This window comes from Sorex fumeus, unplaced genomic scaffold (genome assembly GCF_029834395.1).
Source record: "Sorex fumeus unplaced genomic scaffold, SorFum_2.1 ptg000054l, whole genome shotgun sequence".
Lineage (NCBI taxonomy): Eukaryota > Metazoa > Chordata > Mammalia > Eulipotyphla > Soricidae > Sorex > Sorex fumeus.
This window is the reverse complement of record NW_026606111.1, coordinates 3,096,153-3,110,775: the sequence shown is the minus strand read 5'-3', so window position 1 is coordinate 3,110,775 and position 14,623 is coordinate 3,096,153. Positions and strand designations below refer to the sequence as shown.

Genomic DNA, 14,623 nt, shown 5'->3' with positions numbered 1-14,623 from the left:
AAACCCAGGTCAGCCGCGTGCAAGGCAAATGACCTAACTGCTGTGCTATCACTCCAGCCCCTAGAACATCTATCTTGAGGCTGAAGAGATTATACAGCAGGTAAGGAACTTATCCTGCACATAGTCAACTGGGTTCAATCCTTGACACCCAATATAGTCCCCAAACCTCACCAGGAGTGCTCCCTGAGTGCAAAACCAAGAGTAAGCCCTGAGCACTGCCAGGGGTGGTTCAAAAACAAAAACAAAAAGCAAAAGAAAGAAAAGAAAGTGAAATCTAGACAGGGTGAGAAACAGAAAGTGAAATGTAAATATAAAAAGACACAGGTAGAGTTCACAGATTGAGTAGGAAAGACCTGTCAAGACATTTAGTCTGATGACACACAAAAAAGTCACATTTCAGGTCACGAGTTGCCCCCCACGAGCAGCTCTCCGGCACGGCCATGGCTCCAGAAGCACAAGAACTTAATGCAGAGCCCGGCAGCTTGTGGCAGAAAAGTGAATGGACTATGCGTTAATCCATGGTACCAAGCCTGCCCAGGAGGGAAAGGGTGTTGCTCCTTCTGTCTTTCCCCCCCTGGACAGCAAGATGGCGGCCTCCTTGGAGCTTTTTAGAAAGCCAGGTATGAGCCAGCGGTGACGGGGAAACGGAAACCTCATGGGAAGGGGGGTGTTCCCGGCTCGTCCTTCACGCCCTATCGAGGTCGAGTCGCTCCCCACGAGCGGCTCTCTGGCACGGCCATGGCTCCAGAGCCACAGAAAACAATCTCGTAATTATCTGGCTCATGGCAGAAATACTTCCAGGCTTAATAAGTAAAATATCAGAAATCCAAATTGTTCTCATAACTAACTGTAGAAAACAAATTATTTCACAATGCCTTTTCAGCAGTTCTGATTGTTGGGTGTAAACTATAAATAATGGTGCACCTTTTGTCAGAATAATGAACGTAATCAAAGTAGATAGTGTTAGGTAAAATTCATCTGCCTCACAGGCTTTGGGAGGGGTGGCGGGGGGGTATATTTGAGTTCTTGGTGGTGAAAAATAAGTACTGTTGAAGGGAAATATGTTTGATCATTGCATAACTGAGACTTAAACCTGAAAGCTCTGTAACTTTTCCCACAGTGATTCAATAAATAAATTTTTTTTAAAAAATCACATTTCCGGGGGCTGGAGCGATAGCACACCGTGTAGGCCGCCTTGCACGCGGCCGACCTGAGTTCGATCCCCGGCATCCCATACGGTCCCCCAAGCACCGCCAGGAGTAATTCCTGAGTGCAGAGCCAGGAATAACCCCTGACCATCGCTGGGTGTGACCCAAAAAGAAAAAAAAAGTCACATTTCTGAATATCAAAAATAAACTATCCAAGGGGGCAGAGCTAGTGTTCAGGGGCATGGCACATGCTTCATATGTTTAAAGGCCTGTGCCCCATCCCTAATACCAAAAGCCACAAAAACAAAAAAACAAGGCCAGGGAGATAGCTCAGGGTCAGGGGCATATGCCTTGTATGCCAAGAACCCATATTTGATTCCCCAATACTGACGGCCCCAGCACACCAGATGTAGTCCTGGAGGCCCCTAGCAGGTCACCTGGTGATTCCCAAGTATTGCTGGGATGGAGCAGCACTGAACCGTCTTACCTGACTTGCAGGTATCACCAGAAGTGACCAGTGTCCCCACCTGGTCCTCTGAACACTGCCAACAGCAACTCCTGAGCACAGAGTCAAGGAGTAGCTCCCAGCACTGCAGAGTGTGGCCCCAACATAAGAATAAAATTTTAAGACCGTATCTATACAAGGGGCTGGAGCGATAGCACAGCGGGTAGGGCGTTCGCCTTACAAGCGGCCAACATGGCCGACCCGAGTTCGATTCCTCCGCCCCTCTCGGAGAGCCCGGCAAGCTACCGAGAGTATTCGATATGCCAGACACAGTAACAACAAAGTCTCCAATGGAGACCTTACTGGGCCCGCTCGAGCAAATCTATACAAGGGCTGGAGAGATAGTACAGCAGGTAGAGTGCTTGCCTTGCACATGGCCAACCTGGGTTCGATCCCTGGCACCCCATATGATACCCAAGTAATTTCTGAGTGCAGAGCCAGAACTACTGGGTGTGGCTCCAAAACAAAATACAACAACAACAAAAGAAAGGGTCAGAGAGATAGAATAGTGGGTAGGGTGCTTGCCTTGCACACAGTTGACCTGGTTTTGATTCCCTGCACCACGTATGGTCCCCCAAACCTAACAAGGAGTGATTCCTGAGCACCACCAGGTCTGGCCCCAAAAACAAACAAAAAAGACACCACAGGGTCAGAAAGTACTGTAAGTAGGGTGCTTGCCTTACACACAGGCCAACCCAGGTTCAATCCTGGCATCTCATATGGTTCCCCAAGCACTTCCAAGAGTAATTCCCAAGTGCAGATCCACGAGTAACCCTTGGGCATTGCCAGGTGTGACACCAAAAACCACAAAAACAAAACAAAAAAAAAAAAAGAGGTGCTATAACTTTGTCATTCATGGTACTTTAATAAAATAAAATTTTGGGGGAAAAAAGAAGAGGCAGCAAGCCATAATGATAGCTAGCAGTGTGCAGGTTGTGTACATGTAGCATATATATAGCGTGCAGGCTGTGTGCATGAGGCATACATGTGTATGCAGGGCCTGTGCACATGTAGCATGTATGTGTTGTGCAAACCTTGTGAATGTAGTATGCATGTAGTATCCAGGTTGCATAACATTATGTGGTGTGCAGTCTGTGTGTAACGTGTAGGCAGCATGCCTAGGGTATGCAGGCAGGGGTATATAGCACACATATGGCGTGCAGACCTTGTGTATGTAGCATGTGTGATGACCATGTGCATGAGGCATGTGGTGTGCAGTCAAAGGGCATGTAGCGTGTGTAATGTGCAGGCAGTATGCTTATGGTATGCAGGCCATGGGCATGCAGTAGGCATATAGCACACATATGATATATAAGTGGCATGGACTGTGTATGGTGTGCATGTAGTATCCTGTCACACATGCAGTGCGTATAGTTATATGTATGCCGAGGTGCAAATAATATCTGATGCCACATGTGCAGTGTATCACATGTGTGTACTGAGTACCATGTATTGTGCACGTTGAGCATGTGCTGCATGTGGAGAGGTTCCCTGTGAGTTCACTGGGGCCATATAGTAGTGAATGCTCCTTCCCTGAGCCCAGATGGCTCCAGCCCCTGGAATCTGGGATAACTGTCACCTCCTGTGCAGACTGTTGGGAAAGGGTCACACAGTTTTGTGGCTGTGGCCCAGTGTGGACGGCCACCAGTGCCACTACCAGCCTGTTCACTCTAGTGATGGCCTTGGTTTTCTGTCCACAGTCTATAGAAGCTCCACTACCTGTGTACAGGACTGCAAATGTCAGAGCAGTCGGGATCTGGTTGAAGCTCTCAGACACCAGACACCCACAGGAGGTCATCAGCGACAAGAAGTGTCCAAACTACCACTGTCAGGTAGAAAAGCAAGTGTGCACACAGCTGAATGCAACATGCTGGCAAGGTCCACTTCGCTACCCTCCCCACCCGGCAGCCTGCGCTCCCAGGTATTCCAGAGACGACGACAGCATAAACGCCGCCCCCTTCAGGAGACAGACCTTGCCACAGGACTCAAAACAAATCCAGGGGCAGGGGCAGGGGCAGGGGCAGGGGCAGGGGCAGGGGCAGGGGCAGGGGCAGGGGCAGGGGCAGGGTCCCGAGTCCCGCAGCCTGCAAAGTGCAGAGCTTAGAGAGGCCAGATGGCAGCCGACGGGGACGAGAGGGACCTGAGGTGCTCAGGGCGGGCAGGGCGGCGCTGGGAGGGCCTGGCTGCCACCACTGTCCCTCGTGACTCACCAGCACGGGCCCTGGGCAGGGAGGGACGCGGCACTTCCCCTTCCTCGTCCAACTGCGTCAGGCCCCCCGTGCACCTCGCTGACAGCCGCCGCGGCGCGGAGCCCCTGGCCGCGGGACTCGGTGACAGCAGCGCCGGCCGCAACCCCGGGCCGCGGCCCACGGGGGTCCCTCTGCGGGTGAGCCGAGGAAGGGGGAGACGCCAGCTGGGCCCCCGGCGCGGCCTCGTTCGGGGAAACAAGCCGGCCCCCGGCGCCACCCCGGCCCCTCGCTACCCGGGACCGGCGCCCGCGCCCGCCGCGGCGCCTCCGTCCCTCCTCGGCTCGCGCGCCCGCCTCGCTCCGGGGCCGCTGTGCGCGCCCCTAACGTCCTCCCCGCCGCCCGCGCGACACAGGCCCCGAGCGGCGCCCGAGCGGGTCGTAGCGGGCGCGGTTCCGCCGAGGCGCACCTGAGGCGAGAAGCGCCCGCCGGGCCACGACGCCCGGAGCCTCCCGGCGCTCGCCCGGTGACCTTGGCAGGGAGCCGCGGCCGCTGCACCGTGCACGCGACCCGGCCCAGGCGGCAGCCCCCGCCGTGCGGCCCAGGCTCCCCGAGGGCGCCGCGCCCAACGAGTTCGCGGGGGGTGGGCGCGTCCTCACCGTTTACCTGAGGAGCCGCAGCCGCGGCCCCGGCGCCGCCCTCCCGCCCAGCCGAGCACCGGAGTGGGAGGAGCCGTGCGCCGAGCCCACCCCTGAAGCCCTGCGACCAATAGCGACTCGGCGCGCGGCCGCCAGACCCCGCCCCAGCGCGTTTTTCAGCGCCTATTGGTGGGAGATGCATTCCCTCCGGCGCGCGCTCCGCCCCGCCCACTGCTCCCCGCGCGCCCTAGTGCGCAGGCTCTGCCCTGCGCTCCAGGCGCCTTGGCCGCCCCGTGACCGCCGCACCTGACTGTTGGGCTCGGGTGCGGCAGCAGGGGCCACGGGGAGCAGCCAGCCGCTGCGCATGTGCAGGGCGCGCGCTGCCGCTTCCCGGGCGCGGCCCCGACCCCTCTTGCTACCTTCCGCCCTTGCAAGGCGCACGCCAGGCGTCGCGTGGGGCGTCGAAGTCCCTCCCTTCCCTAACAGGCGCAGAAGCTGGTGCTGGCGCCCTGTGTCTCTCACCTGAACGAACGTGAGCACAAACCTAATATAGAACTCCCATGACTCCTTGGCAAACCGGTACACGTATACACATACGTGCAGGGGCACCCAGACCAGCAGCTCTCTGCCCCCTGGGATCTGGAGAAAGGCGGGTCATTACAAAAGTCCTGGATGGACAGATAAGGTGCACTGCTCCAGGGGATCTGACCAGATGTGGGAGGCTTGCAAAGCCTGTGTACTGAAGTCAGCCTGGCCAAAGACCAGAAGTGAAGCAGTATGGGGCCTCCCAGAAGCTCCGGAAGTGCAAGAGGGGCCCCAAAAGAAAGAAGTGGCACGAGGGTCTTGTCCAGGCCTAATAAGCGTTGGCTCCATACAGTGAGGTCCGCAGACAGCTTGGGTACCCAAGCAGATGGGCATTCAGCAGCACATACAGCAAGGCCCTTGAGGGTAAGATTGAAGGATGTTCCTTTTTCATGAATTAAATCCAGAGGCCAGAGTGAGTTGCTTAGACAAGGGGCTGGTCCAGGGTCTCTGTAGCCCTCAAATCCTTCCCAAGCAGGTCAGATGGATGGACTTTGGGGGCTAATGGGGACGTGACCAGCATGGCAACATCATTTCCAGGTGCATACCAGACAAAGTTCCCCATGGTCAGGCCAGCCCTCATTCCTATGCTACTACTAGGGCAGCCTCCTGGTGACAAGCTTTCTGAGATTGGCCGCTGCCCGCCTCTGGGGCCATGCTAGCTCCCAGCCATATCTACATGCCCCATGGTCCAGGAAGATGAGGTTGGGGAGGTTCTCCCATGCCACCCTGAGCTGAGGTCACATCTGGCAACTGCATGAGCCCGGCTAAAGGCCCCTACTGCCAAAGATACCACAGTAGTTGGTCTTGCCTCACCCCCAGGCCAGCAGCAAGCCAGGTATCTTGGCCCCGTTACCTGCATTCTGGGTGATTCGCTGCATGAGGAGAGGAAAGGGAAAGAGCAAGTTCAAGTCCTGCTCCCTCAGACCTTGCGGACAGCCTCTGCCTTGCCTGCAATGGCCCCACAGCCACCCACCACTGTCAGAGGGCAACTGCCCAGGGCCACTCAGTCACCCCACCCAAAGGCACTCCCAGGACAGCAGCCACACAGGGTCTCCATAGTGTCACCTATAAAACAACCTGACGTGATTGATATGAACTGTTCGCACTGGCCAGCAGGAGGGAAGCAGGGTAGCCAGAGAGAACTACAGGTGTGAAGATGAGCAGAACAGCCAGCACTCACGGTGCCAGCCAGTCCCCAAGATGTCTATGGCTAAGATGGTGTGGCACGGAGACACTAGAGCAGGGACTCATGCTGAGCAGGGCAGTGGTATAGCACCGAAACACACACTCAAGAGCCCAGTCCACAAGTCACATCAACACAGTGCTTAGATAAGCGCTGAGGAGAGCCAACAGGGTGCCTGCCTTGCACATGGCCAATGTGGATTTGATGTCCAGCACTGATTATAGCTCTGTTCTCCACCAGGAATATCCCTAAGCAGAGCCAGGAGTGAGACCCTCACCAGCACCCTCCCCAACACATACACACAGAGGCATATAGCTACAAGTGCAATCGTGGATGTTGGTGGAATGCTGGAGGTGCCATTTCTGGGGCTCTGCGACCTCCTGAACCATATCAGACACCAACCATCACTGTCAGCTGAAAGGTTAGGTTATAAGTACTCCCCTCCCCCATCTGCTCTCACCACAATGATGCACCTGCTTCTTCAGACTCCAACCACCTTGTACATTGGGGGCTGATACGTTGGGGGCTGACTCACTTCCCCTAATAACCTTGTCTGGCTCAGTCTCTGCCACAGTTCACCGCGGGTCACTAAGTACCCCTCTAGAATGAGAGATGCAGCAAACACCATGGCTGCATCGTTGCTCTGCTCCTCCAAGGCCTCCAGCCCTTCAGGGTTCCGGCTGTCTTCTAGAGTGGGGGTGGAGGAGGTGAAGGGCAGGCCACAAACACAGCTATGACATCATCCACAGTGCCAGACCTGATCAGGGACTGCTCCAGCTGCTCCCACGAGCACACCTGGGTCTTCAGTAAATGGCCATGAGCGCTGGCCGCTGCCTGTCAAGCATGCCCTCTTCTGCTCTGTGCCTGCCTGGTGCCAGGTGAGTGAGATCTGGGGGCTGGCCAGGGAGCAGCCACTGTGCTCCACCTGAACCCTTACCTCTGTGTACCCTGTAGGGAAGCTCACTGCACTCCCCAAAACATGAAGCCTTAAAAGACCCTTAGCCCCCAAGGCCACTCTGGAAGCAGTGGCACCTCTGCCACATGGCAGTCCAAGGAACTGGAACCTCGAAGGCCCATCCCAGGCAAGAGATGGCCTCTGCCCAGCTGGGGCTTCCAGGGCTACCCGATCCACTGGTGGTGCTGAATGGGGCACAATAAAGCATTTATTGTGTGGAGATGCAGTTCACCTCAGGGAGGGCAACAGGGAAAACACCATCAAATATTGCCAGGCAGGAGACACCCAGCACCCAGGGGAGCTAGGCAGCGGGTGCTGAGAAGGCCCGGGACACAAGCTCCTCCAGCAGCAGGGCCACACTGGTTCTGTACCAAGGCTGGTGTCATTTGGGTCTGAGAGCAGAACTCAGCAGCTGCACAGCTGGAAGCCACACAACAGGAGTTGATGAGAGCAGGTTCGTGAGATCAAAAGGGCTGGGAGCGGATTGATGGGAGGTCTTGGGGAACAGCAGGCTGCAGGGTTCGGGAAGGCTTCTGTGTAGAGGTCAGGGGTCTGGAGCCAAGAGTCAGGTCAGGCAAAAAGGTGGAGGCTGAGAGATGGCCAGCACCCAGGGCCATGTCAGGAAAGGCTGTGGTCGGTGTGAGGCTGGGCCGGCGGGACAGCTGGGCAGGCCCCAACGGTGGGGCCCTCACATAAACCTTGCCTGCCTATGCCCTGACCCGACAGCCACTCGGGCTGAGAAGCTCCCATGGCCTCTCAGGATTGCCGTGCATCTGTGGCAGCTTCCCTTCTGCTGGCGGCCAAAGGGTGAAGGAGGCATCCCAGCCTGCCCCCGCTCACTGGCACCCACGCCCAGGCCCTGGGTCCACTGGAAGTCCAGGGGCTGCCTCTCAGCACAGCCCCAACAGGCCCTGAGGCCCACAGAGCTCAGTTAGGGGGCCTGCTGCCCTCTGCTGATGGCCCGGGAGCCAGCTGCTGCTCCCCAGGCTTCTGCTCCCACTGTGCTTGCTCCTGAAGGTCCAGCTGCTGCAGCTGCTGCTCCACATCCTCGGGCACCTGCACCTCCAATAGGTTCTCCATGCCACGCTCAGGCTCGTCCCCAATAAGCACCTAGCAGTGGGCAGCAAGGGAAGTGCCGGCTGGTCTCCATCCACATCACCACCCCTGGCCCTGCACCCGCCTCTCACAGCCCCACACACCTGGATGAGCTTCTCACAGGCTGACCGCACGTCAGGCTCTGGCTCCCAGCTGTGCAGCTCCCGAAGAATCAAATAGGCCCCCTGGTCTCTCACCTGCTGCCGACCAGGGGCTGTAGCTGTCAGCTGCAAAGCAGAGATTAGGCAAACCTCCAGGGGCTGGGCAGGGAGGAGGGTTTGGGAGGTGGGACCCACGCTCACCAGCATGACTGCCTCAATAAGCATCTTGCGGATGTCAGCATCCGGCTCGCGCAGCTTGTCCGGGGGCAAGTACTGCAGGTCCACAGGCAGCCCTGCGAGCGGACCGGGGACCACTGAGGCCCTGCCCTGGGCTGCAGGACCAGACCCCGCTTTTTAAGACCCCTCCCAGCACTGCACACCCAGCGTGAGGTTCAGAGGGACACAGGTCTGGACACCGCCTCACCCGTCTCCCGCAGCCCACTGTGCCAAGTCACTCACGCTCCATCTCCTCCTCAGAGAAGTCCTCAGGCCCCGCCAAGGGCAGCAGCAGGAATGGGAGGATGTCCACCTCGGGCCCCAGCAACCACTCATGGTGCCCTGGCGGAGGGGAGGAGAGGGATGGGGTCGAGTCCGGAAAGCGCCCAAGGCCGGGCTTCCCCCTTCCCCGCCCTCCGCACGCCTCCCGGCCACCAGCACTCACGGTGCTCAAAGCAGCAGTTGCGCAGGGTCCCCACCACCCCGCCCCTCCGCACTGAGGAATCGGGGTATTGGGTGAGGGGCAGCAGCCGCTGGACCACGCACCTAGGAGGAGGGAGCGCTCAGTGCCGTGCCTGCTGACGGCCACCCTCTCCCGCGGGGGCGCCCCGGGCTTCACCTGGCCGGGTCGAGCAGGAAGGCGCGCGCCGCGGGCTGCTGGCTCAGGTTGGAGAGCAGCGGACCCAGGTAGTGCAAGGGCGCGCGGGCGTTGTACCCCGGGGTGCACAGCGCGCGCACCAGTCGCTCCAGGCCCGACTCCCCGGGCCCGGCCGCCGCCAGCGCCGTCAGCAGCTCGGCACACGGCGCCGGCTCGCGGCTGAGGTTGGCCAGCACGGCGGCCGCCTCCTCGGCCCAGGGCCACTGGGGGTCCAGCGTGCGGCCCAGCAGCTGGGCCGGCCATCCGGGCTCGGCCGCCAGCAGCGGCTCGTGCAGGCCGGGCTCGGCCGCCAGGTTGACGAGCGCACGCAGGGCGTCGCGGGCCGGCGCCGGGGCCGGGGCGGCCGCCAGCGCGAGCAGCGCCCGCAGCCCCGCGGCGCGTGCGGCCAGCAGCGCGCGGCCCGCCGCCGAGCCGGTGAGCGCCAGCACGTGCTGCGCCGCCGCCGCCCGCAGGTCAGACCGCGCGTCGGGCGCCAGGAAGGGCAGCAACTCCGCCACCTCGGCCGCCGGCCCGGCCGCGGGCACCGGCGACTCGCCCGTCGCCTGCTGCTGCATCGCCGACGCCGCCACCGCCACCGAAGCCGCCGCCACCGGGGCCGGGCCACGCCCCCCGCGGCGTCGGAAGCGGAAGTCGCGGTGACTTCCGGCTGCGCGGGGCGGGCCGGGTGGGACCTTGGCATTGTGGGGCCAGGTGGTAACCCTCCCAGAGATGGTGTTCCCCGCTCTTTCCGGGGTCGGTCATGCCCTGGACGCTTGGGACCGGCTGCCTCTGGATCAGGAGCGCCCCGAGAGGGCTGTGCAGGCCGCGGTTAGGGCCTGTGCGGTGGCAAGGGACAGAGATAGCGACTGGGTATGTCGCACCAGGGGGCCCAAAGGTCTGGCTCCAGGGACTGCTGGGCTCAGCATCTCTCTGGACCTGGGTACTCATCTCCTGCGAATGAGCGCCGTTGTTGACCCACAGCTCTCCCTGCCCCTCCCTGCCTCTGGCACGGTTCTCAGAGCCGCAGAGGGAAGGGAGCGTGGATCCCCCCTGCCTGCACCTGGCAGGAGAATTTCCCACCGGACACCGAACGTCTCTGTCGAAAGGACTCCATCCCCAAACCTCTCTTCAAACGACACTGCGACACGCGCGCACACACAGAAGAGCGTGCCCTAATTCGAAGGACACAGGACCAGACAGATAAGGGTATCTAGAGCGGCCCTGAGCATACTGAAGGCCACAGGATTTTTGCACTTAACCCAGGCAGTGCACACAGATGGCCCCTTCTTGGCCCTCTCTTACACATGGCCAACCCAGGTTCAATCCCCAGCATTACATATGGTCCCCAGGGCCCTGTCATATGTTACATATGGTCTCCTGACTGCAGAGGCAGGAGTAAGACCTGAGCAGTGCTAGGTATGACACAAAACATAGAACAACAAAAAAGCAGGGAGCTGGAGAAATAGTAAAGCAAGTAGGGTGCTTGCCTACTTGAACCTGAGACCCAGTTCAATCCCTGGCATCCCATATTGTCCCCTGAACACCATCAGGAGTGATCCCTGAACTCAGAGCCAAGAGTAAGCCCTGAGCATCACTGGGTATGTCCCCCACAAAAAAAAAAAGTTCTGAGTGGGTGCTGGAGCGATAAGGACCAGAAAAAAACACTTTTCTTTGGGACCTTAGCCCCTGGGAGTCTGCAGAGACCCCCGCTGCCCCCCCCGTTATATAACATAAGTTTGTCCTTGCTCCTCCTAGAGAGATCCAAGGTTTATTGAGTTGCACCCAACACAGTGCTCCCGAGACACAACCAGTTCCACCAGACACTCCTAATTCTATATTGCTTTTCTCTTTCCTTTATGTCCTTTGCATGATTTAGTAATGTCCTTTTTTGTATGTTCTTTTTTTTGACACAGGAAGACAGTTAGTACAGCAGGTAGGGCACTTGCCTGTATGCAGCTGATACTGTCTTGATCCCTGGCATCAAGTTCCCCTATCCTAGCCAGAAGTGATCCCTGAGTACAGAACCAAGAGTTAGCCCTAAGTATCATCAGGTGTGGCCCCCAAACAAAACAATACATAAATAGAACCTTTCACAAATGTTCAAAGCAAACAAACCTTGGGGCAATGAGATGCTTCAACAGGCTGAGCACATGTTTTACAGAGGCTTGGGTTCAATGCCAAGTATCATATGGTCCCCCAGACACTGTGGGAGCATCCCAGAGCATGACCGGTATGACAGCCCCCCTAAAACAAAAGCAAGGAAATTCTAATTATGAACTCCTTTGATGAAGAGCAGATGGAGGGCACATCCTGCAGCCTCATACCTTCTGCACACAGAAAAAAACACTCTTCTTTGGGACCTTAGCCCCTGGGAGTCTGCAGAGACCCCTGCTGCCCCCCCACCCCCTGTTATATAACATAAGTTTGTCCTTGCTCCTCCTAGAGAGAGCCAAGGTTTACTGAGTTGCACCCAACACAGTGCTCCCAAGACACAACCAGTTCCACCAGACACTCCTAATCCTATATTGCTTTTCTCTTTCCTTTATGTCCTTTGCATGATTTAGTAATGTCCTTTTTTGTATGTTCTTTTTTTACACAGGAAGACAGTGCTATGCTTTTGTAACATGTGAGTTAATTGACTCCAGATAATATTTATTCTTGGGCATCCATTAAGCCTCTGTTGCCTTTACTTCCTAACACCCTCAAAAGAAGGATCCTGGCGAGGGACTTGGATGGACCCAGGGAAAACTGTAAGCTATAGTGAAAGGTCCACAAGAAGAGCCATCCTTTAAGCTTAATATATCTCTTGCTGTGTTCATACAAAAGTCTAGAAATATTCGTAAGTAAAAATGTAATATGATTGTTTAAATGGATTACTAGCTAAGGAGAAAGCAAAATGCCTTTAGATGGAATCCTGCCCTTGAGCAGATCTAGTAATCTAGAGTGTTGAACCCCCCAGATGAGATTTTGTCCTTGAGTTCATGTCCTAGAAGAACTTCCCCTAAAGGAAGGGCTTTATAAGTCTATCTGTTGTTATAATGTTTAACCACACTACACTACCTCCACTACCCAGCTGCCGCCATGCTCCAGGCTGCTTTCTGGACACATCATAGAACTGTAACACTGTCCTGTTGTTCATCGATTTGCTTGAGCAGGCACCAGGAACATCTAACAACAAATTGTAAGACTTGTTGTTACTGTTTTTGGCATATTGAATACATCAGGTAGCTTGCCAGGCTTTGACATGCGGGCAAGATACTCTTGGTAGCTTGCCAGATCTTGGAAGATGGGTATTAAGTGTCTTAGTTGTCTGGACACATCATAAGACAATTAATACCCATCTTCCAAGATTACCGCACCATATTTGATGGGGTTCAAATATGGTTTAAACCATGGGAACACCTGCAAGGGTGATTAGAGGCCATCCTAAGATCCTCTATCCTTCTCGGAGAGCCTGGCAAGCTACCAAGAATATCCCGCCCACACGGCAGAGCCTGGCAAGCTATCCATGACATATTTGATATGCCAAAAACAGTAAATACAATGGGTCTCATTCTCCTGACCCTGAAAGAGCCACCAATACGGCAGCATTAGGAAGGATGAGGAAGGAGAGGCTGGTAAAATCTCAAGGCCGAACTAGGCTGCCAAAATGAAGGACTAAAATGAGTACTGTACTTTCAATGCACGTACGCTGTCATCGGATGCATCCATCGAGGACCTGATGGTGCAAATGCAAAAGATCAAGTACGACATTATTGGTCTGATTGAGATGAGAAGGCATCAACCACATCCTGCCATTTTCGACACTGGAGAAGAACTGTTCTTTGGAACATGCGACAAAATAGGTGTTGGTGTTGGTGTCCTTGTCAACACGAACTTGGCCATTATCATTGATTCATTTGAATGCCTAACAACCCGAATCAGATGATTACACTTTGTTGGGTAACATTGCTTTGTCCCTCTACAAGAAGCTTAGGTTTATCTGGTTACACCCATCAATCTGGTTACACCCATCACAGTGCTCCTGAAGAACTTCTACTTCCATTGTGTTTATCTGTAAACAGTCTTCCCTATGCTCTCCTTCCCACCCAGTTAATCAGCTTCCCCCTTAATCAGACTTTGTTAATTTGTAAGATCAGTTTCCCAGAAATCTATGATTTTATATGTATAAGTGAAATATTGCCTTTCTCCTCTCCTTATGCCTTATGAACAGTTTACTTTAAAGTAATATCCTTTTTGTATAGATACAGGAAGACCGTTAACATTATGCTTTGTAACTTAGGATTTGATTGGCTTTGAATATTATTCACTCCTGGGCATCTGCTTTTTCTACTTAAACCTCAGTTGCCCGTAGTTCCTAACACCCCAAAAGCAGGGTCCCGACGAGGGACTGAATGGACCCAGGGCAAGCGGCGAGCTACCCTGGCAGCGAAATGAGCCAGGCCAAAGTGCCACGATTCTTAACTATAAGTTAAGAGTTTGATCATGGACAAATGCTGTCATGATCCAAGGTCACGATGAGACTAGGATCCTGCTAGGGGTGGGAAAGACTATCTGGCCTGAGCACTGTAGTCTGAGATCGAGATGGCCCTAAGAGAGCGATAGCACAGCGGTAGGGCGTTCGCCTTACAAGCGGCCAACATGGCCGACCCGAGTTCGATTCCTCCGTCCCTCTCGGAGAGCCCGGCAAGCTACCAAGAGTATTCGATATGCCAGACACAGTAACAACAAAGTCTCCAATGGAGACGTTACTGGGCCCGCTCGAGCAAATCAACGATCAACGGGAGGGCCTTTACCTTTTACCTTAAGATATTTCTTACTGTATCCATACAAAATGATTTATATTATATTCTTACATGCTTGTTGGATAAGGAGAGGAGAGGCACGCCCATGGGATTATGCTCTAGGGTGGGTCCTCCTGCTGAGGAAGGATCTGTCCTAGGAGCAGTCTTCCCTGAGGCCAAGATTTCTACCCCTGTTGATCTCCACCCCTATTGATTGTGACCACACCTATATGTAATTGTTTCCCCCATTCTCTTGGAGAGAGATATAAGGAGACTGTAGATTGGGCAGGGGGGGCAGAGACGAGGAGAGACAGAGAGAGACAGGAGCAGAGACAGATAAAGAGAGAATCAGAATAAACTAGACGAATACCTACCAGCCTGGCCCTCGTTCCTTCCTCCGCCTGACCATCGCCATCGACCTCTCCGGGGTGGGAGAAGGGTGAGACTACCGAACGCGGGTGGCGGGAGAGATAGAACCACCGCCGCTGTGGGTGCCGAGCCCCCCTTGTGTGAGTTTACACACACTTGAATAGATGTGGCTCACTGCCAGCAATTTCTATCTTTGTTATCTACTCACCAACATCCAATTA

At 55.6% G+C, this 14,623-nt stretch overlaps 1 protein-coding gene across 1 annotated transcript; it reads right to left on the bottom strand.

Moving 5' to 3' along the window:
- Nucleotides 1-7,405: 7,405 nt before the first annotated feature.
- Nucleotides 7,406-9,824, bottom strand: HGH1 (HGH1 homolog). Its single transcript, XM_056125422.1, has 6 exons — nucleotides 9,232-9,824; nucleotides 9,058-9,158; nucleotides 8,856-8,954; nucleotides 8,598-8,689; nucleotides 8,400-8,522; nucleotides 7,406-8,310 (listed from the first exon to the last, which is right to left on the bottom strand). Exons 1-6 carry the CDS (start codon nucleotides 9,822-9,824, stop codon nucleotides 8,128-8,130), a joined length of 1,191 nt encoding a protein of 396 aa, XP_055981397.1. The 3' UTR covers nucleotides 7,406-8,127.
- Between the last annotated feature and the right edge of the window lie 4,799 nt (nucleotides 9,825-14,623).